The sequence below is a fragment of the Sciurus vulgaris genome (genome assembly GCF_902686455.1).
Source record: "Sciurus vulgaris genome assembly, chromosome: 6".
Taxonomy (NCBI): Eukaryota; Metazoa; Chordata; class Mammalia; order Rodentia; family Sciuridae; genus Sciurus; species Sciurus vulgaris.
In genome coordinates, this window is record NC_136466.1 from 171,718,261 (window position 1) to 171,740,885 (window position 22,625).

The window sequence follows — 22,625 nt, forward strand, 5'->3', positions numbered from 1 at the left end:
CCCGTTGTCCTTCCAGCCCCTGCTCCGTGACCAGTCAGCCCCAAAGCAGAGCATCCACCTGGAGACACGTAGCGTCTTTAAGACGCCTCATTCCCAGCTTGCAAGACACCGTGCCTTTCAGTAACCCACTGAATCTAATTGGGTTAGATATTGTCATTTTAAACTTTAAATAACAGCCTCAAAAAAGGGATGTAAAATCCCTAGGTGTCTAATAGGTCATCACTGTCCAATGCTGGACTGGCCCAAGGCACAGAGCTGCAGGGCGGGGCCTCAGGTGCCCAGGCAGGTGCTGTGGGAGGTGCCACTCCCTGGGTCCTGGACACTGTGCCTGTGGGTTCCTGTGGCTACTCTATGGGAACCTGCCAACTGCCATGGCAGCCAGAGACCAGCTACCTGCTCGGAGAGGCGGAGGCCACCCTCGTGACAGGTGACAAGCTCCTGCCTGGCACAGTCACTCCCCAGCAAATCGCCCCCCAGGTGAGGGGGTGCTGGGAGGCCTGGAGGTACACTGCCACCGGGGTCCTTGGCGTCTGCCTCCTTGGTAGGTAAGGTAGGTAAGGCTGCCAGCCAGGCGTCAGGGTTCAATGTGCCCTTGGCTGGGACACCACTCGGAGGTGCAAACTCTGACTCTGGCAAAGAATGCTCGAGTCCTCCCTCCCGTGGGGCCAAGGTGAAGGCCACACAGAGGAGGGCTCCCTGAGACGCTGTGTCTGCTCTGGGGGCAGAGCCTTGCTGCTGTGGACCTTCAGCGGTCTCCTCAAACAACCCTGGATGCAACCCTGGGCAGGTCTAAAGGGAGCATCCTGTCCTTGGGCCTGGTCTCTGCACAAAGCCATCAGGTGTCGGCAGTCACAGTGTTCTGGCCCCGGGGAACTGCAGGCCCTGTGGCCCCTGCTGCTGGGGCCAGGCGCAGGCTGTGCGTTACTGCCCTCTGGTGGGCAGGCAGGGCTGACTAGGCCAGGGTCCCAGCCCACAAGGGAACCAACTGCTCCCTGAGCACCCCACCCCCAAGGAGCCCCTGCCCATGCCCAGGAGCTGGGCAGCCAGAAAAAAGGGCCCCGTGTACCCACCCTTTGGTGGAAGCATCAGTCTGTGTTCCCTGCTTTTCCCCAGGCCCACTGACACTTTCCAGAACATTCTGGGTAGTGGTGGAAGGGGTGGGTGCTAGGCCTGAGCAGAGATCCCACAACTTTCCCTGTGCCCTGTGGGGTACACCATCTCACCTGTTTACGTGAGCTCCCACCTGGCAGGAAAGAACCCCTGAGCTGGAGGCCTCCCACCCTGGGGCTGAGCAGCCACGACCCTGCCTGGGGACCCTTCCTCATCCTCTCCAGAAACCACCTAAGCCCAAAGGTTCCTTGTAGCAGAGCTACTGCCCCAGGCCCCAGCTGGACACAGGCACTTGAGGCTGAGGCCTGGGGCACAAGTCCACAGTGGTGTGGTGTCGCCAGGGACACCTCGCTTCTGAGTTAGGATATGAGGACGTACACACGGAGAAGGTTCGGGGTGGGGCCCACAGGACAGTCCTGGCCTGCACTCCTGTCACTCTGCACCAACGCCACGCCCCTCGGGCCAGGCTCAGGAAGGCTCAGGAGCGCAGCCCCAGCCCTCCCGCGGTCTCGGCCTCCAGCACCCTGGAACTGCCCGGGTCCCTCGCCCTCCTCATGCATCTTTCCTCTTGTCTTCCTCTCCTGCTGTCTCTATGTCTTCACTTGAAACAAGTCCTGGGGTGCTCACGGCCCCCTCCTGCACATGCTGTCTGAGTGTCCCTGACCGGCCCGCACCTGGGCAGGTCCTGTTGTCCTGCTGAGTGGGGTCAGGCGGGGCTCTGGGCCAGATTGCTGTCCTTCCTTCTGCTCTCTGTGAACACTGCTCTTGGAGGAGCTTGGCCCCACCCCAGCCATTGTGGCCCTTAGCCCTGGGAGGAGCAGGAGGCAGCAGGACCCCCACAGAGGCTGGAACGCCTGTTCCCGCTGTTGAGGTGGTCTGCCCACACAAGCCCAGAGCCCTGTGGAGGTCCCCCGAGCTGGGCACCAGGAACCTGTCCTCCACGTGGGCTTGCTAGAATGTGCCAGCAGTCCTCCCCAGGGCTCTGTGGCCTTCCCAAGGCTGCCATGGACACAAGGGGCATGCGTGGAGCACAGCAGAGGTGGGGCAGTCACCAGACCTCTGAAAAGTAATTTCACTGTGCCCACGTGGTGCAGTGCAGAGTCTCCTTGGCAACCGAGGCAAACTCCTTCCTAGCATGCAGTCTGTTTCCTCCTACCATCTATCTAGTCTTGAACCCCAAAGTCTGGAGTCCCCACAGGGTGGGAACAACGGTGGAATGAGCGACCTCTCTTCTGGCCTCACCCAGCATGCAAGTACTGGTTCTTAGGACAAATTAAAATTAGGGGACATTCAGATTCACTTTGCTCAAAGAGCCCGAGTAATAAAATGCCACCTTCAGGCCATCGCCAGGTCTACCTGGTTGTTGCTCTCTGTGCGCACAGTAGACGCACGTTCACAGCAATGGCTGCTGCTCCGTATGAGGAGGCCGGCAGCCACCTGCTCCCTTGGCTCTTTGCTGCAAGGCCACTTTCTTCAATTCCAAGTTATCACGTGGCTTGTAGGGAAGACAACTGTGATCTGAGGCCTCTCCTCCACCTCTGGTCACCTCTGCTGCGTGAGACTCACCCTGTTCATCCTGGTGCGACCAGAGGCAGGGTCCCTGGCACTGGGAAGTGCAGAGGCCCTGGGAGCAGAGCACCGAGGCACTGGGGCACTGAGCCTGGGGCGCCCAAGGCCGTACCCTCTGACAGTGTAAGGAATGGACCCCAGAACTGGGCCTGGGGACGTCTGTGAGAGAGAGGTGGCAGCAGCAGGAGGTGGAGCCAGGGGAAAAGGAGAGCAGAGGAAGCTGACACCACCATTGGTGTCCACTGTCCAGCCTCCGTCACGGCCCTGGGCTTCAGGGGCTGCATGGCCAGTCCACAGCTGGCCTCCACCCCATCCCAGCCCACTCCTTAGCCCATAAAATTGGGTGACCCAAGAAGACAGGGCTCCCCCCTTGTCCGGTGTTGACACTGGCCATTCATGAGCTCACAGCCCTGAGAACCGCTGGGTCCAGATGCCCTGCCTCCCCAAGGACCAGGTCCCATGGGAATGGGCTGTCACTCCCTCCCCCTCAGCTCTCTCCTTGGCCTGTGGCCTTCCAGTGCAAGGACCCCAGGGCGGCCAGACAGGAATGGCAGCCCACAGCCCAGGGCCCACGTGGCCTCTCCATGGCAGCCAGGCAGGGTGGGCTGAGGGTGCCGTGGAGGTGGTGCCTGCGGGTCCCACTGCTCTCCTCACTCCCAGGGCACGCCTTCCCTCTGATTCCGGCCATGTTCAAGGAACACAGAACAAATGGACGACTCAGAGAGGCAGGGAGAGGGTAGGTGGCTGGGAGCTCTGAGCCCCAGAACTCTGCTCGTAGACTCTGGAAAGACCGAGAAGACAGCAGCACACAAAGTCCAGCAGCTGCAGACCAAGAAGGACCCGGCAGCAGAGCAGGAGAGGGCAGGGGGTAAGCCAGGAAGCACCTGGACAGGAAGTGTGCACCTAGCAAATGCCACAGAACCATTGCGCCCCTCACCCACACCAGAGGCCGCAGCAGTGCACCCCAACCCCAGTGAGGTGTCACAGAAGGCTCTGGGTGGGAGCCAGATATCACAAATATAACCTCACTCCTGGGTGAGCACCAGGGGGAGACCTCAGAACAGTCGTGTTACTCTCTCTACACTCTGCATTCATGGACCAGCACACCGCACCCCATAAATAGATAGCTACTACCTATCAATTAAAGAAACTGATTAAAAGAACACCATAGGCGAATAAAAATGGAATTCTAAACATGGTTCAAGAAACCAATAGGCAAAACAGGAAAAAGATAGAAATAAAAACAGAAAAAACCCTACACAGTGCAAATGGTCTAAACACATCAATTAAGAGGAGAGACCATGGAAAGGTCCAGAAAGGTCCAGAAGGCCACCTGCCATCTCCAGAGTAATGTGGGCAGGCTGTGGGAAAAGGCGGATGTCTGGGTCTGCTTCCTTTGTTTTTTTTTTTTTTTTTTTTTTTTTTCTGCTTATTTTCTGTTTCTTCTTCCTTGCTATTTGTTTGGCTGTTCTCTCTCTGACTTCCTGAGGTGGATGATTCAGTTAGTTAATGTGCAGTTTTCCTTTGTGCACGGACTTACGGCTATACGTCTCCCTCCATCTCAGTTTTCACTGCATCCCTCTAATGTTGGAAGGTGTGGTTGCATTTCCGTTCAGTTCTATACATTACGGAGGTGTGTTTACTAGTGGCGACGTGTGTTTGCATTTCTGCTCATCTTTGTGCCCATCTGTGTTGCAGTCTGAGTGCTCTAGTCTACTCTGTCTTGGAAGCTGGTGGAGACCTGCTTTGTGGGCCTTGCATGGCTAATTTCTCAGGAGGTCTTGCCCTTAGGTGTGCTTTCCTGTACTGTGTGACCCGGGGACACCCCTCCTGGTTCTTGCTCTCTTCTCTTGTGCTTTCTCTTTAAAAGAACCAATGTTGTGATTCTGCTGTTTCTTGCAAATTAAAATAGTTCCGTCTTTCCTGCGAACCGTGACGAGATCATTCATAATAAAATGCTTTGCCTTCTAGTTTGCTCTTACAGCCTTTCTTTTGCACATTAATCAAGAATGGCCAGAGCGGCTGTCCTGCCGAGTGGACCCAGGGTGCTGGTGTTACCAGAGGCAGGGAGGACCACAAGGGCGCTGCAGGTCTCCTGGGTCAGCTCAGCCCTAACACCAAGTCCCAGCAAAGTGCAGGGTGCTCTGCGGAGGGTCAGGCCTCAGGGGAGAGGATGAGCTCTGTTCTGTGGTGGCTCTCAGAGCCCTTCCAGGTAACCAAGACTCCCTGCTTCTCCTTCCTTGCAGCTCCAGGTCTGCTGACCTCTGGGACCTGGAACTGAGAGCTGTTTTGTGCAGGCAGGTAGCCTTCCAGTTGGCTGTCATGAGCACATCCTGAGACTCACCAGGCTCAGCCCTAACCTCAGATGGCTGCAGAACAGTGGCTCACTCTGGTGTCTCTGACCACTTGGTCCTCTCTGCCATCCTAGAGTCCTGCCATTGCACTGGCACAGGGACCCCATGTCCACGGCAGTGCCTAGCATCACCCTGGCTTTCCATGTAGGTAGCCCAGGCAGTGCAGTGTCACCTGGGTGCAGCCAGGAGACGGACCTCTGACCATATCATGCTGACCGTGACATCCTTCCTCTGCCCGGCTGGGTACTGAAGCACCCCCACTGTGTCTGCCATCTCTCCTTTCCACGTGGTCAGCTGCCTGATGCTGCTGCCCGTCGTGCTGGATCCAGGGACTTGGCTGAATGAGGCATGTTAGCAAGGCGGGGCCCACTCCGTGGGCTCCCCAGGGAAGGCTGGCAGGTGCAGCCTGGGTGGAACCTCGAAGAGGCTTCCACCAGGAATGGAGGCTGCCTTCTCTTCCCTGGGCTCTGCTGAGAACGGACTGTGGGCTTTAGGCTGGGTTTCTCCATGGTTTCCCCATGAGAGGGGCACACGGACCTCATGTAAAACTGACTACTCTTGACAGGACTAAATACACCTCATCAGTCAAATGACAAAGTCAGTGCCAAGAAAGGAAAGCCAGCCCTTGTGGTCACAGAAGAGAGCAGATCCCACATCCGAAGTGGTGTTCAGAGTCCCCTTGGGCTCCCCCCACACACACCTGAGTAGACACGTCTCTGACTCACCTGGAAACTGGGGCGACAGTGGGTCCCCAGGCTCGTTGGCGGATGGTCACCCGGCACGTGCACAGTGGGTTCTCGTGTGGCGCTCATGGGCAGGCACTGCCCCAGAGTGAGGACCACTCGGCTCCCCATGAGGCACCGCGAGGGCCAAGACAAAGCCGACAGCCTGACTTCTCAGGTCGTCGCCTCCCTGGAAGACCTGGGCCCCAAGGCGTGGGACTCCCGTTTCCTCTGTCTGGTGAAAGGCTGGCGTGCGCGTACATTTTAATAGCTTTTCATTTTCTTCCATTTGGCTTCAGAAAAAGTTATTTCCCTTTTTATGCCTTAAGATTAGTTGGTAGATGAAAATGTAACTCTTTTACCTTCTCATGCAAATTAAGGTTTATGTATTTAGAGAATTTTTTTCATAAGGAGAAAGAAAATTTCTACTTCATTTTAGTTTCTGCCGTCTAAGCCAGCAGCTCTCTGTCCACACACTCTTGAGAGCCCCTGTGGGTGGCCTATCCTGGCTCCCCAGGTTGACAGGCAGCTGCCCCACCCTCACCTCCATGACTGGCTCCCCTAAGCTGCAGCCCGGCCCCAGCTGCCACGATTGATTCTAAGCAGAGGCCCTGCCCCACCTCGGAGAATGGCCCATACTCCCACTTACCTGTCAGGGAAGCAGAGGCCACCTCCAGAGCTGAGGTAGCAGAGTTCTGGGCCTGGCTGTGTTCGGCCCACTCTTAGTGTTAAATTGGAAGTGTACTGAGAAGGGTTAATACACAGAAGGGACAAACACCCTGCAGTTTGCTCGTGCCGCTCAGAACCTCCAAAGGTAACCTTATATGGAAATTGGTTTTTTGCAGATATGATCCATTGTAAGGAGGTGACCCTGGAGTAGAGCGGGCCCTAATCCAAAGACCAGGTCTTTAAAGAAGCCCCCATGTGAGGTCAGAGTGATGCAGCCGCAAGCCAGTGGAGTGAGGCCCTTTGACAGACATCCTTGGGGCCCCACCAACACCATGTCTCAGACGCTGACCTTCGCCCTTCTGAAAGAGGGTAAAACTGTTCTAAGCACCCCAGTTGGTGATGACTTGTTAGGGCAGCCCAAGGAAATCAACACCGCTCCCAACAGGCTGCATGCCTAGGCGAGTTGGCGTCTGTGACAAGCACACGAGCGGAGGGCGCTGGGAGAACCGGGAGCTGGAAACCAGCTGGCACATCCCTACCTCAGGCAGGTCACCACTGCAGACACACAACAAGGAAGCTGCACAGTGGGGCACGGCCGTGATGCCAGGGTCCCGAGTTCCAAGTCCGCCTCAGCAATTGTGCGAGGCACTTAGCAGCTCAGCGAGACCCTGTCTCTAAAAAATATATTTTCTATAAAAAGGGCTGGGGGCTGGGGAAATAGCTCAGTCGGTAGAGTGCTTGCCTCACAAGCACAAGGCCCTGGGTTCAAGCCCCAGCACCGCAAAAAAAAAAAAAAAAACAACAAAAAAGGGATAGGAATGTGGCACAGTGCTTGAGTGCCCCTGGGCTCAATCCCAGGTACCCCCCACCAAAAAAAAAAAAAACCAAAAAACACCCAGTATCTCCAGACCTGGCAGCCCCTCTCCTAGCCAGGGAGACAAGAGCAACAGAAGCCTCATGCCATGCCCAGGCCCTGCCAGGCCAAGCACAGCCATCTACTCCAACACCAGTGTTCCCAGAGCAGACAGGCTGCCTGTGGAGAGGAGCCGGAGCAGGCCCCCGACTCAGAAGCGTGCCCCCTGCAGCTCTAGCTGTGAGCAGGTGAGGCATCCCTGAGGCCAGGCCCTCTCCATCACCAGGCCTCGTTCCAGATCCCCAGGGCCCAACAGGAAGGAGGCGAGGGCTATAGGCGAGGGCTGGATGTGGCCTTCGAGGGAGTTTGTTCTAAGTTCCTGGCATACACTGGACAGTGTTTTCCAGAGGACTGTCAGGGACGTCAGACCTGCACATTCAGTGAGCCACGCAGCGAGAACAGGAGGTGGGGGAATCGCCCAGTTAAGTGACCGCAGGTCAGGGCAGACGGAAGCTGCAGAACTGGAGGGAGCGGCCGGTTCCACTGGCATGGCCACACCACCCTAGGAGACATTTAGCATCTCTGAAATCGCAGAAACTGCCCTCTCCACCCAAGGACCAGGAGGCAAGCCCACAGTCAGCAGAGGAACAGGGTGCAGAGAAGCCTTGACTTCTGGTGCTCTGCAGAAATCCCACCAGACCTGCTCCATGCTGCATCACAGAAACCACATGCAGGACAGCCCCTTTCTGCGGAGACCTAGTGGGGGATGAGACAGGACATCTGGCTGCAGAACTGAGCACAGCAGCACTAGGTCTTGTGAATAATGAGGAGCTGAAATGGTTAGACTACTGGAAAATGTGACTTTCTTATGAAATTCCCAATCCGTTATGCTGATAAAAATATCACTTCTCCATGTAGATCTTTACACGGGGACAATATTCATCATATGCCACACTCATGACTTTCAAAAAGCTCACCAAGGAAAACCCCCCACGGTCCAAGAGCTGCCCTGTTGGTGTCTCAGTGGGCCTCTGTGGCCCGGAGCCCTGGGCCGGATGGCATCTGCACGTTGCTTCCTGTGCACTACGCACTCTGCCAACGGCGATCTGCACGTCACTTCCAACGGTTCTGCGCTGTCCCATTAATCAGTAACAAGTTGCTCTTTAATCAGGCCCATTTTTTAAACTTGTCTACCACATATAGTCCTCTCACAAACATCCCTGTGCATGATTTTTCACACCTGACCACCAACCCCTTGAAACACACTTCCAAAACTAAGACCCTCTCCCACATTCCCAACAACTCATCCCCTGGTACACCCAGCTCTGCCCACCAGGCCTGCCGCCAGCTCTTGGCAGACACACTCACTGGCCTCTGTGCTGCCTACTCCACAAGGTGTCAGTGCCTGACCCGTTTCTCTCAAAAATGGCGGCCTCCTCTCCACATTGACCTATACTGCGTGAACTGCCAACGTTTCCCCTGTTTGCATGTGGCTTCTGTCTTAAAGAAAAATTATGTTCTGCAAAAGAAAAAACAAAATGAATCTTCTAAGCAAAGGAGAAAAAAAGCACAGGACAGAGTAAGATTGTTGAAGAGACAAAGACCTAAACTGACAAAGTTCCAACTACCTTCTGCTCCTCGGAGAGACGCTTAGAGCACAAGGCTCCACTCAGGTTGATGGCAAAAGAACTGAAGAGCCAGAACACGTGACCACTCACCAAGCGAAGCCCATGTGAAAAGGAAAGGCTGTAAGAGCAAACTAGAAGAAAACGCATTTTATTATGGATGATCCGTCACGATTCTGAAAGGTTCGGTTCGCAGGAAAGACGGAACTATTTTAATTTGCAGGAAACAGCAGAATCACAACATTGGTTCTTTTAAAGAGAAAGCACAAGAGAAGAGAGCAAGAACCAGGAGGGGTGTCCCCGGGTCACACAGTACAGGAAAGCACACCTAAGGGCAAGACCTCCTGAGAAATTAGCCATGCAAGGCCCACAAAGCAGGTCTCCACCAGCTTCCAAGACAGAGTAGACTAGAGCACTCAGACTGCAACACAGATGGGCACAAAGATGAGCAGAAATGCAAACACACGTCGCCACTAGTAAACACACCTCCGTGATGTATAGAACTGAACGGAAATGCAACCACACCTTCCAACATTAGAGGGATGCAGTGAAAACTGAGATGGAGGGAGACGTATAGCCGTAAGTCCGTGCACAAAGGAAAACTGCACATTAACTAACTGAATCATCCACCTCAGGAAGTCAGAGAGAGAACAGCCAAACAAATAGCAAGGAAGAAGAAACAGAAAATAAGCAGGAAAAAAAAACAAACAAAGGAAGCAGACCCAGAGAGGACCAACAAGCTTAGGGTCACTAAAAACACAAATGCCATCTACAAACCTCCAGCAGGAGACAGCCAGAGGCCAAAAGGCAGTGCAGCCACCAGGAAAGGGAGGGTGGCCACATAGAGCACCAACAGGCTCATTTTCTAGAAAGAAATCCAACCTACAGAACTGGCCCAAGAATCCACGTCCAACAGCCAAGAGAGGAAGTGATCAGAAGAGAGCAGATGCCCCGAGTCCACCCTCCTCCCCTGCGATGGCTCGCTCCACTTCTACGCAGCACCACCCGCGCACCAGGACCAAAGGACCACCTTCACAGGAACCAGCAGCACACGTGTCCTGTGCACAGACGCCCTGGAGTCCACCAACACCACAGCATTCAGCAAGGACACTGGACCGAGCGCCCACAGGGCCTCTCCTAGGAACAATGCCATTAAAGCGAGACTGAAATTCAAGGCACAGCCTTGTGGCTCCCCGCTGCCCAAGCCTGTTCAATAAAGGGACCTCAGCTTCATCCACCACACTGACCTATTTCAGGTTAAGAGGCACAGACGACCAAGAGGCCCTCAGGAAACACATTCATTAGGGTTAAGACCTTAGGAACTCAAGCTGGCAGGGCCTGTGGGCTCCACCCAGCTCCTGGCCCAGGGCTGTGAATCTCAGTGCTCCTCCCACACCCTCCCCTGGCTCCTGCATCCTGTGTCCCATTCCCCAGTTTGGATTTCCTCCTGGCTGGATCCTGTAGAGCACAGATGTCATGTCCCCACTGTGATCTGAAGCCCAGGAGGCAGGGACTTCCCTGACTAGTCTTACCTGAGGCCCACAGCTTCTTACACTTCACTGCCCACCTCTGAGACTTGCCAACTCTGGCAGCAACTCTCAATGACCTGCTGTTCCTCGTGCACATGGCCTTTGCACAAGGAGGCCTCACTTGCAAAGCTGGACACAGCAATCCCTACACATTGAAGTGCCCCTCCCCATGGAGACGGAGCACAGCACTGGGCCAAGCCCTGCTGCCGGGCACTCCCAAGGTGTAGGCACGGTGGTCTGAGCACCTGCACTCCACAGGCAGGGCTCAGGGCAGCAGAGCGCTGGTGCCCAGGAGCCCTGACAGCTGACGGCTAGCTCCCTCTCCCAGTGGCAGCCACCTCTCAGGAAGCTCACCAACCAGGGCCACCTGTGCTCTAGTCTGGCTCACAAAGGACTCTCTTCTCTCCAGACCCACGAGGCTGGAGTTTGATTTCCTTCATGCAGAACATGCCTGGCACCTTCCGTCTGCAGTCCTGGGAACCCGCGTGTGCCTGTGGACTGCAGGCCCCTCACGCCCTGCCAGACCTCCTTTCTCCCTGTCTGCTTCATGTGGTCTGCTGCATGGTGACCCTGACTCTTCGACACCAGAGGGCCTTCACTTGGCCTGTGTGTGACTTTCAATGCCTACAGTGACCTAGAGTCTGGGTTTCAAGATGATTTTCTCCAAACTCAGCAAGAAGGGGAGAAGCTGCACTCCCAGCCAAGGGGAGAGAGAGGGGGACTCCGGCCACACAGGCTGTAGCTTGAGGCTGGCCTCTGGCCGGGGGGACTCAGCCGCTCAGGCTCTCTGAGGGCAAAGAGATGGCCCCTTCCCCGCAGCAGCCCTGGTCTGGTCCCATGGGAGAGGGGAGCTGCTCCGGGTCCCACTGCTAAGGGAAGGTTCACTCCTGGAAGTTCGTCCTAGGAAAGAAGCAGACTGAGACTCAATGGCGGTGCCTTTATTCAGCCCCGGGGCACCTGCTGGGGAACAGGCCTCACACTGTGCTCCGAGGCCAGGCACTCCTGCAGGGAGGACGCACGCTGGTGCTAGTGACGGTGCTGCCTGAACTGCAGGCCACAGTAGCCACACGTCCCGGTCTTCGTTTCTTTGTCCTGAAAAAATTCAAAAGGAAAATCTCACACTCCACACTCCACCTCTAACCCACCAGCTGGCCTCTGCTGGTCCTGAGGAAGAGTGTGTGAAACTGGAGACATGCTGTCCACAAACCTCCCCCCCCCCCCGCAAAGGCACAAGGTGAGGGCTGAGCGGAGACTGGGCAGGCCCTGGACCCTGGTTCCACTCTGACCTGCCAGCGGGGGTGCAGAGGATGGAGCCCCCACCTCAAACCCTGCCCTTGAAGCCACCCCAGAGGGTGCCCAGAGGAACCACCATGCCCACAGGATCCAGCTGCATGGGGTGCAGCCCACCTGCCCCCAGCTTGAGGACGACAGGCCAGCTCAGCCCACAGGCGGCCTCCAGGAACGTCACCTGGACACAGGTGACAGCGCCCTGGTTGAAGCCGCTAGCACTTCCTGCTGCTACACTGCCCCCGATAAGTACCCAAGGTGAATGCTGGCTTCCATAAAGGCCACTTCCAAAGCTGACAGTCACCAGCCAGGATGCTGGGTGGTGAACGAGAGCCCCACCTGCCCCGTCACATGGTCTGCACGCCCTTCCCAACCTAGCACAGCATCTGCAGCGCTGGGGAAGTGCCCCGGCCTGGCGCTGGACTCCCACCTCACAGCTCTTTCCCTGTCTCCTTCCCCTTCCTCACGAGCCCGTGTGGTGTTCACCAGTGAGACTGCAGAGGACTGTTAGGGAGCCTGCCTCCTGGGGTGGCAAGCCAAAGTGCTGACCTGCAGCGTGGCTGGACGTGGAAACCCGTCTCTTAGGGAGGTAAGGGTAAAATGGGGCCTCAGGGGCAGACACAGGGACCACCACGTGTGGACACAGGGAGGGCGGTCGGGGGGGCCTGCCCACTGACCCGGGCCTCCAGTCTCAGGAAGGGCCCGACGTCTGCGGCTCGAGCCGTAGGCTGCAGCACTTTGCAGGGCAGCCCAAGTCGGCGAGCACAGGACGGCTCAGAGGAAGACAGGCCTGCACGCTGCAGGGGAGCAAGCTGGACAGAGCAGGCCACACTCCGGCCACACAAGCCAGCACCTCACGGGAGTGAAGCTGCTTCCCTCAGGACACTCCACACAGGGCCCGCCACGCGGTCCGGCCGGGCGAGTGTGTGCAGTGGAGCGCTGGGGACCAGCAGGCCAGGAAGAGCAACAGCAGCGGGGCGACCTACCAGGTTTATGTACACCTTGGGGTGGCCCAGGGCACCCCCGCCGCCATCGCAGGCAATCACCCGGTGGTCCACTTCACTCACAGGCTGTTCTGCTATCAAATCAATGGCGAAGTTTTCATTCACCTGGAACAAGAAGAAGAAACTTACCCAGGCACACGCAGCCTTGATGATCTTACACCACGGAAGCTCCGGGTCGACTGGAACCGGAGCTGTCCCTGAGACAGGAAGCTCGTGGGGCAGGTGCAACACCACGCACACGTTAACACACATCCACGCCCATGCACTCCTGCGGGCACAGACACCCACACGGACCTGGTTCAGAAGCAGTGGAGACCCATCCACAGGGCTGTCTCCGCTCACGCAGCCTGAGTCCCTTTCCCTGCAGTCAGAGCACAAGCACTCGGTGACGGCACTGCTAACCTGCAGTCCCCACGCCGAAGGAACCACAGTCCCACACGGCGATCCAGGGGCTGCCTGGCCTCACCTGCCAGCGTACTTCAGCTTCACAAAACACAAAGCTGGGTCCCCTGCTGAGCCACCCCTGCCAGGTGGATTTAAACCCCGTGACACATGTCCAAATATCGCCTGTGGAGGAGCATCCCCAGCAGCTCCCACAGCAGGGCACTGCTCCCTCCCCCTTCTCCATCACAAAACCAGGATGCTGCTGCTGACCAGCACACTCACTTCCCCAGAGGTGCTCCTGGACAGCAGTCCCATCGTCAGGACCTTCCTGTGCCTTCCCTAACAGGGTCCAGTGCGCCCTATGCGTGCGGCCGCTTACTCCACGCTTTCCAGTGCTTCTCCCTCCGGGCGGCTTCCTTGCACACCGCCGCATGAGCACACGTGTGCAGACCAGAAACACATCCTCAGAGAGCACTCCAGCAGCTGGCCTGCGTGACCACAGAACTGCCAGGTGCCCCGTGCCCAGTGCTGCCCTGGGGGTGTCCAGGGCAGCTCCGGTTGGTGCTGCTCCCGGTCAGTGGAGCTGACGGCTCCACAGAGTTCAGGCCTGCTGTCCATTTCCACAGGACTGGTGCTTTCTCCTCTGCATTTTTTAAAGTTCTTCATTAGGGAACATCAGACCTTTATCACGTGCTTTCTCCCAATTAGGCTGTGACTCTGCCCCGCCACACACACAGGGTTCTGACCTGAAGCGAGTCACCGAGGACTCTGGCATGCCCCTTCTCCAGGGAATTCTAGGACTTGTCTGATTGCAGGAAAAAGCTCATCCAGCTGACAGATCAACCTAGCCAGAATAGACACCCTGACAAGGCAGTTGCCTGTCCAGATCTACTCCTGTGTGCCTCAGGGGCCCAGCCCTCCACAGCGGCTCTGAAGAGCTGCGGGGTCATTCCTGGGTGTGTGCTTGTTTGCAGACGGTGAGTCCTGGCCTCCTCGTCCGCTGCACCTTCTACCCGACCAGGACGCGAGTCCTGGCCTCCTCGTCCGCTGCACCTTCTACCCGACTAGTGCCCACACAGGGCAGCTCCTGGACTGAGGGGGGAACTCTTCCCTGAGACCCACCGTCAACTGCAAAGATAATCAAGCAGAAGGCACTAGGACTTGCCCTACTGACCATCACAGGTCAGCGAGCCAGAGTCCAGGAGAAAAGGATCAAGGTCAGGCTTCCTGTGCGACTTTATAAATCAGATGTTGAAACCATGTTTATATTTCACAAAATTAGAAAACTGAACGCTTCCGTGTGAAATAAAAAGGAAACCTGTGGACCTAGTATTTCCAAGTAACTTCCAAAGAAAGCAGCGGAAGGCCTGTCAGGACACGCCGTGAGAAGGGCAGTGTGCCCAGTCTCTGCAGGTGCCACCGGGGATCAGAACCTGCAGGAGGGCCCCGCAGGGGCTGAGACCCGCAGCCACACGGTCTCCCCGCCTGACCTAACCCGGTGTCCCTCTTCCTCCTGAAGATCCGATTTCCTCTGCACATGTACGCACAGCACACACATGCCCTGTCCACCAGAGAACAGCACCAACAACCGGCGCAGAGGCGACAAGCACTGCTGAAGCCCACGCCGCTGCCCCTACGCCCCACTTCACGCCTCCACAAAGCAACTGGTTCCCGGTGGGAAGGTTACAGGATGAACTGGAGAATGCTTCGGCAGACGAGGAAGGGATGGACGACGGCAGGTGGCACAATCCTCCCACTCGGGATGGCGTGAGGGAAGAGGAGCTGGGAGGACACAGGATATGGCACAAGGCACTGAAGGCCGCCCTCTCATGACACGTTCAAGACCCGTTAAACACCTCACCAGGGAATCGACCACCACTTCCAACACCAGAGAGAATCAGGCATCTCTGCTTTCCCTCAGCACTCAGCCACCCAGGCTACTCTGAAGTGACCAAACGTCACCGCAAACAGGCCCTTGGGAAACAGCGGCGGTCTCCCACCACAGGCAGGGACATTGCTCTGGGTGGAGTCATGGGCCGCCGGTCATGGGCCTGCCCCACCCCGCCTACCCGGCCCCACCCTGCCACCAGCTCACAGCCCCTCAGGACCAGAGCGAGCCCGATGCTGCAGGGACGGACACTCCACAGAGAGACTGCCCGATTCCTAACGAGGGAAACCCGAGGAGAGACGGGCAGGGGAGGGCAAGGCAGGCCTGCAGAGAGAGGACTGGAGGGACTCCTCGGCTGCCACGCAGGGACTCTGAGTCACACTGTGAAACGTGGCAAAACTGAGCACTGAGCGCCAGCTAGGCGACCTCAAGGAACAGCTGTGCTTCAGGTGAGAGCCGTCGTCTGTTGGCGTATCTTGAAGTAAATGCTGGCAACCTTGGATGGAATCACGTGATGCTGAGGACTGGCTCCAGAGTTACCTGGGGCCGGCAGGGCTGCAAGCTGGCAGAGCCGAGCGAGGCCAGACCGGCCACCTGACCGGGCTGACGGCCGCAGGACCCGAGCCTGGCTCCTGGGAAGGGAACATGATGCTACCCCACCTCACAGTGGCGTTTCTGGTTTTCTTTTCTTGTTTTTTTAACAAAGCAATCCAACCTCCTGACGCCCAGGTGGCAAATCTAGGAACCTGGTGGGACCTTGACTTCAACTCCCTCAGTCACAAGCCGGACACTTCCAGACGCTTCCTGAGGGTCAGGCCCCTCAGGGCTCAAGAAGCACGGCTTCGTGTTCGGGGCAAGACCCAACCACAGGATGCCCCCTCCACCACAAGCCACTGAGTCCAGCCACGTCCCTTCACCCAGGAGAATCTGCCTTTCTGAAGGTCCTTCTTCCTACGCCTCTGGAGGGCAACAGTCATCCTCTGAACACACGACATCCTGGCCACGGGCAGGAAAGGCCTGTTCCACACACAGGCTGCAGGGAGGACCTCGCCAATGACACCTCGTCACATGCATCTCTTCCGTCCCAAAGCTCAGCAGAGGGGATGACACACGACACAAAAGCCACCAGCTTAGGGGGCCAGAGGTTCCACGGCTGCTGCACCCAGGGAACACACTGCACTAGGCAGAGCCCCGCCCTTCCTGCACCCCATCAGGCCAGGGGAGCAGAGCGGAGGAAAGACTAACAGACCGCCCAGGCACTCTGCAAGGCTGGCTGGGCAAACCATCCTGCCATTTCTAACTGGTGAAAGCTGCCCAGAGGCATGCCGGTCGGTCTCCAGCCCTGCAGCTGGCCCTGCCGGCACACTCGGGACTACACCAGGCAGACAACCCTTGACAGTAAGCGGGTGACTGACAACTAGTCAAGAAGCATAGGGACCTCAGCTCACGATGCTGGTCAGGCAGAAGTGTCGAGAAGATACCTTGCCCAGGAGTCCTGCACCTGCTGGCAGAGAAGCTGGCACGTACAGGCCATGCCAGGCACCGCTCACCAAAACCCTGACTCTGGAGCTCACAGAAGCCTTCTGAAGGCTGGCGTATTCCCAGGAAGACGTGTCGGTCACAGGCTACCGCTGTGGGCAGCCTCTCGGGGCACTCTGGAAAAAGCACAAGTCACCGGAAATGATGGTGCCTGAGGCCTGAGGCCCAAGGTGATCCCCAGCAACAGCCTCCGCTGTGGCTCTGCAGGGCCTGAACACAGCCTCTGCGAGAGTCAGGCTGCGCCCTCAGCAGCACCTTACGGCGGGCCTATAAGAAGGCGTGTTCTGCTCAGCCCCACACAGGCGAAGCCAGCCACCAAACAAATGGTGCCTTGCGGTGCAGGTAACATGGGACACCTAAGTGACAACATGTCACAGAGGCCACACTAACAAACTCCCAGGCCCCCAGCACACAGAGACCCACGCCTCCTGCAGGAAAGGCAGCCAACATCAGGACGCTACTGACTGACAGGAGACTGCCCTCCTGTCATTTACCGCGCAGCTCCAGGGCGACCCTGACCTCCCATTATTAACAGCTGCTCCCCAGAACTCAGCTCCACAGCAGGAATGCAAAGAAGATGCAGTCAACACAGCCACGCACACGCCAGCCTGCACCGTGCTCAGGCTCAGGGAGCACCAGGGCACGTGGAGGGAGGCAGGCTGAAGCCCCAGCTGCTCTGCAGCCTGACCCAGTGGGGCAGCACAGAGCTCCAGGACCCAGCCTCCTGGCGTCCTACGGCTTTGCCTACGTGCTTCCCTTTAAGCACTGAAACAGGAGTCTGCCCTCCAGAAGCAAGGAGGGTGGCAGCACAACAGGTGCCCTCTCCCCAGTGCTGCTCCCAGCCGCCTGTCTGCAGGCACCCGGAACCCACGTGCCCCAGGGGATGAGTGACCAAGAACCACCGAGTCAGAAGACTCGCTGGAGCAGCCTGGCTCTAACTGCAGCCAGCCAGGGCGGCCCACACCCCAGCTCACGAGCAGACACACCAGTGCACTCCGGCACGTCCATCCCCAGGCTCTGGCTGCCCCATTCCACAGCTCCCCGCTGCAGGCCTCCCGGCACCAGTGGAGGACAGCGATACCTGCTGTCAACAGCGCAGGTCTGAAACCCAGTGGTTCAGTAATGACAGCAGAGGGACCTGCCCCCTTCTGGGTAGCCCTGGCATTCACCTCTCCCAAGGGCCCAAGGCACCGCCAACTCTAGGACCTCATCAGGCCTCACTTCTAGCACCTTCCTTGTGTGTGGGGGGTGCCTCATTCTGTGGCATATGAGGGGCCTCCTCTGGAGAAGAGCTGCCACAAACTGGGACCGTGGGGCCCTGTGCAGGCACTCTGCAGCCACAGCAGCTCCAGGCTGGGCTCCCACCACATGGAGGTGCTTCCCACTCTTTCCTGCAAAGGCCAGCTCAACAATCCAGCGTTCTGTTATTCTTGGTCTTCAGATTAAGTTCAGCTTCATTTTATTTGTTAAAATACTACTAGTGAAACGACATATATAGTGAGATCAGGGGCTGCCAGAGGTTGAGAAGAAGGATGAACAGGTGGGGCACAGAAAAGTGCTAGGCAGGAAATCCACTCTGTGTGTGCCTGCAGCCTGCCAGTGCACTCCTGTCACACCCACAGAGCACACACATTAGGAGTGACTCCTCTGCAATCTGTGATGCGAGTCAGACACCAGTTCCAGAATTGGTTCACCAACACGAGATGTGAGCGACAACAGTCTGCCAGGGACAAAGGCAGCGGGGGCTCTGCACTCTGTTCAGGCTTCCTGTAAACCCAAAAATTATCCACAAAAATACTCTTAGAGGCCAAGGGTGCAGCTCACTGTTAAGAGTGCTTGTCTAACATGCGCATGGTCCTGGATCCCCATGCCACACACACACAAGCACACACACACACTGACAAGTCAAAAAATTAGGTGAGAGGTGGAATTCTCCACTTGTGGCACCATGTTGGTGCTCTTAATGTCTCAGATTTCAGAGTGCTCCAGATTTTTGGATTAGGGATGCTCCCCCACATAAGGTTTTTGAATACTTACCTATCTTAACTAGACCTTTCACTCACCTCTTTCTGGCGACCTACAAACCGAATTTGCCTGTAGTCTTTATCATCATAAACCTGAAAGAAAAAGACATCTGTGATCTTACAGTCTAATTCTGAAAGTGGTTACTGAACAACAATGACAATATTCCAGAGAAGTGCATTATGTGGCATTTAGGACACAGAGATTGAATCTAACACCCAAGGAGAAATGTACAGTGCAAGGAGTGGTTGCCAGCAAGATTCTGAATGCAGGCAGGGAGCCTGGGGGAGCTGGTCAGCAGGAAGGTGGCCGGCAGGGAAGAGACAAAGTTGACTGGGAAGGACCCCTTCCCCTCTTTTCCTATACCACCAAATGGAGTCTTTTCCCCCTCTAAATACTCAGTGACGTTTTAGTACACAGGGTCCTTGTTTATCTTTTGGTTCACCATAGTAGTGGAGCACCATTCCATGCTTTACACTACAATAGACCCTTTGAGTTAGCAAAACTCATGAGTAATATTATGCAATCATTAAAAAATCTGACCAAAAGAACTGGCAGTTACAGACTTCCAAAAGGAAGACCTCAAGAGCGGGCAGAGCTGCCCACCGCACAGGACCTGAAAGCAACCCAGGAGGCCTGAGATGCCAGCCCGTCGGTGCACGAGTGTGTCGGTGTCGTGTCGGTGCATGTGAGTGTGCACGAGCGTGCTTGTGCGTGTGACAAGAGTGGGTGAGCACTGCGTGCACGAGCGAGTCGATGCGTGTGACAACCGTGGGTGAGCACTGCATGCGCGAGCGTGTCGGTGTGCGTGACAACCATGGGTGAACACGGCGTGCACGAGCGTGTCGGTGCGCCTGACAAGCGTGGGTGAGCACGGCGTGCGCGAGCGTGTCGGTGCGCGTGACAACCATGGGTGAACACAGCGTGCACGAGCGTGTCGGTGCGCGTGACAAGCGTGGGTGAGCACGGCGTGCGCGAGCGTGTCGGTGTGCGTGATAACCATGGGTGAACACGGCGTGCACGAGCGTGTCGGTGCGCGTGACAAGCGTGGGTGAGCACGGCGTGCGCGAGCGTGTCGGTGCGCGTGACAAGCGTGGGTGAACACAGCGTGCACGAGCGTGTCGGTGCGCGTGACAAGCGTGGGTGAGCACGGCGTGCGCGAGCGTCGGTCGGTGTGCGCGCGAGCGACCCCTACGCTCTCGGCCGGCTGCCTCCCGCGAGCCCACCCTGAGGTTCCCCGCCGAGCCGCGGGCGCGGGACCGGCCATTACCTGGCCGGTGTGCGTGACCTTCTCCCCTGTCGGCGACACCCGCACCGCGAAACCCCGCACTGCCCGGGGCAAGACCAGCAGCCGACGGAAGGTCGCCGTCGCCGCCATCTTGCCCGCGACCCTTGACCCTGCGCATGCGCCTGGCTTCCGGTGGGGCCTGCGCTCCCGAGACGGACTTCGCCCCAAGAAGTGCGCGGGGCGGGGCGGAGGGTGCGCATGCGCCGCACCGTCTGGAGCTGGGACCGTGCCCCGCGGAGGTGGACCTCTTCAAGTATGCAAGTGGTCAGCGGTTCGTGACTGCCCAGCGATTCTCAGACGGGAAGACAGAGGAGGATGGGAACTGAAGACGCGCTGCTCGTATTCTCATGACAGTCCATAACCTTGAGAAGTTCAAGTATCAGATATTTGTACTGGCGGTAGACATCGGTGCTTAGCAGAATGAACTGGAAGTGCATCTCCCTTGCAAAATATGCAGCTTTCCTGTAAGGAGGCAGCGTAGTTTGTGGATTTCTGCAGTAGAACCCTAATAAAAGCAACCAGTAAAACTACAATTGATTTTATCCAGCATGCAAACACAGACCTGAAAAATGCTTATAAGACCAGGGTACAAAACCCAGGCCTCCAAACCTGGTAGGCTATTTCGCCCCTGAGGCTGCGTCCTTCTTCCAAAAACCTTTTTCATAGACTTCTCCAAGGGTTAAAATCACAGGGGCCAGCGCACAGAATGGGCAAGGCTGATCAGCATAGGACAGATGAAGGTAGGACCCTGGGCTCTCAGGAAGAGCAGGCGTCGGGTTGGGATGCTGATTACCTGAGGGGTTGAAGAAGCTCACACGTGTCAGAGCGTCGCACAGCCTGGCTTCTGCTCTGATGGACTGGCTGTAGCCAGAGCCTGAGGACCAGGTGACTCCACCGGATGGCCGGGAGGTCTGGGGAATGGTGAAGAGGAAGAAGGGCGGTGAGAAACAGGGATGCACATGAAAGCCTCCAGAAGACGGAAAGATGGCCAGCAAACGCTGGGGTCGGAGGCAGGTCTGCCTCACCAGGATCCTGGGGTGCACCTGCTGGGGTCGGAGGCAGGTCTGCCTCACCAGGATCCTGGGGTGCACCTGCTGGGGTCGGAGGCAGGTCTGCCTCACCAGGATCCTGGGGTGCACCTGCTGGGGTAAAGGTGGGTCGCAGACTCAGCCTTGTGAGCCGGCGGGAAGGAAATGCCACGCTGACACGACCCACTTAGGTGTACATAGAAAGTAAGGTGATGAATTCACGGATTGATACCTGAAAACAAATATGAGAGCTAATGGAGACTAGATGGGGTGGTATATGGGTGTTCGCTCCCAAGTTCGTTTCACTTTTTTACGTGTTTGGAGCTTTTCATAATGTTGGAGGTAAACAGTTTAGAGCTAGTTCAGTTAGGGCCACTGTCTCTATCCACTTGCCTCTGTGAGCCCGTCACATTTCTGCCAGGATGCCACTTAACAGACACGTGATCTTTCCACACTTATTTAGACATTGGTGTTTGTCAGTTTTTTCTATGTCTAACTGGTTGCAATTTCTTTTTCATTCTAGATATGCAGCTTCACTCCCACTTGTGCCTTTTTCCCTAGTGCACGCCGGTAGCGGGCAAGACTTGGACACGCGAGCCTGGCGCGCATGCGTCCCTGTTTCTGCGCCCGGCCTTGGGCCTCCAGGAGCCCCACGTGACCCGCCGCCATCTTTTTTCCGGGCTGTGGCGTCCCGCGCCACTGCGCAGGCGCCTGCACAGGCGCGGGAGCGGCAGAGGGCGTGCGGACGGACGGCTTCTTCCCAGGTCAGGTCCGGGGGTCCTGAGCGCCTGAGTTTCCCCAGGTGGGTGGCGGGCGGGACCCCAGGCGCGACGCGGGCGCTGACTGGCTTCCTCCCGCAGGCTGGGCTGCAGCATGGCGGCGCTGCTGGCGAGGCGCGTGCTGGCGACCGTCGCGGGCCCTCTCCGACGCCTGAGCCCCTGCGCCGCGGCGCCCGCCTGGTGCAGGTCCCTGCTGGCCGGCCTGGCGGGCGCCGGGCCGCGCTTGCTGCTCGCGGGCGCCCGGCCGCTCCCGCAGCCCGCCGCGGGCTTCAAGACCAAGGCTGTGCTCAAGAAGCGCTGCAAGGACTGCTACCTGGTGAAGCGGCGCGGGCGCTGGTGCGTCTACTGCAAGACCAACCCCAGGCACAAGCAGCGACAGATGCGGCGAGACTGACGGTGTCCTGGAACGTGCCTGATCAGAGAAAATAAATGCTCACAGCCTGCGCTGACCGCAGTTGACCTTAGGGCTTTGTTGAATCCGCTCCAAGGCTTCTGCAGCCCTTTGTATCAGCCCACGTCTGGTTAAGCCAGAGCCCCAGATGGGAAACGAATTGCTTTTCTCATCCGCAGACTTGATACCGCCGTTTCCTCGGGTGTTGAGGTGTGACGCCAGGGAAGCACGCCGAGGCAGGCGTAGAGTAGAAAGGAAGAAGCTTTAGTAACGGAAAGTAAAAGCAGACTCCTCCCAGGTGGAAGAAGGGGACCCAAAGGCGGAATCCATGGGGTTGAGCAAATCGCCCTTTTTATGGGTTTTATTCTCCCTTACCTCTTTCCTTCCTGCCTACCTGACTAGGCCCGGTTGGGCAGGCGGAGGGCCCAAGGGCACCAATTAGCATCTCCTTGTCTGTGGAGACAAGGACCAGGAAATTTGGTAATCAGTGGGCTCTGGAGATCCTTGACATTCCATTCTCCCAGGTCAGTCTCCCAACTTTCAGAGGCAGATGGCTTTCATGGCTCCATTCCCTCCATCTGACC

General features: G+C 57.2%; 2 protein-coding genes across 3 annotated transcripts; one reads left to right on the forward strand and one right to left on the reverse strand.

Annotated features, from left to right (window-relative positions):
• Positions 1-11,354: 11,354 nt before the first annotated feature.
• NDUFS6 (NADH:ubiquinone oxidoreductase subunit S6) lies at positions 11,355-19,994 on the reverse strand. 2 transcript variants are annotated; one of them, XM_079145590.1, is made up of 4 exons: positions 19,826-19,994; positions 18,597-18,650; positions 12,718-12,827; positions 11,355-11,523 (listed from the first exon to the last, which is right to left on the reverse strand). In XM_079145590.1, exons 1-4 carry the CDS (start codon positions 19,931-19,933, stop codon positions 11,406-11,408), a joined length of 390 nt encoding a protein of 129 aa, XP_079001716.1. In that variant the 5' UTR covers positions 19,934-19,994; the 3' UTR covers positions 11,355-11,405. The 2 variants fall into 2 exon arrangements, with proteins under 2 accessions (XP_079001716.1, XP_079001715.1); XM_079145589.1 differs by having other exon boundaries at positions 12,705-12,827; positions 19,826-19,982.
• A 1,502-nt stretch (positions 19,995-21,496) lies between these two features.
• MRPL36 (mitochondrial ribosomal protein L36) lies at positions 21,497-22,109 on the forward strand. The gene is made up of 2 exons (XM_079145591.1): positions 21,497-21,635; positions 21,732-22,109. The coding sequence occupies exon 2, from the start codon at positions 21,745-21,747 to the stop codon at positions 22,042-22,044; it is 300 nt and encodes a 99-aa protein (XP_079001717.1). The 5' UTR covers positions 21,497-21,635; positions 21,732-21,744; the 3' UTR covers positions 22,045-22,109.
• The last annotated feature ends 516 nt before the right edge of the window (positions 22,110-22,625 follow it).

Excerpts from the sequence above, each read along its gene's own strand:
- NDUFS6 (XM_079145590.1), bottom strand. The coding sequence starts at position 19,933 with ATGGCGGCGACGGCGACCTTCCGTCGGCTGCTGGTCTTGCCCCGGGCA. Across the intron at positions 18,651-19,825 it reads AGGTCACGCACACCGGCCAG|GTTTATGATGATAAAGACTA; the intron begins GTAATGGCCGGT and ends TTTTTCTTTCAG. Across the intron at positions 12,828-18,596 it reads TTGTAGGTCGCCAGAAAGAG|GTGAATGAAAACTTCGCCAT; the intron begins GTGAGTGAAAGG and ends TTCTTGTTCCAG.
- MRPL36 (XM_079145591.1), top strand. The coding sequence starts at position 21,745 with ATGGCGGCGCTGCTGGCGAGGCGCGTGCTGGCGACCGTCGCGGGCCCT.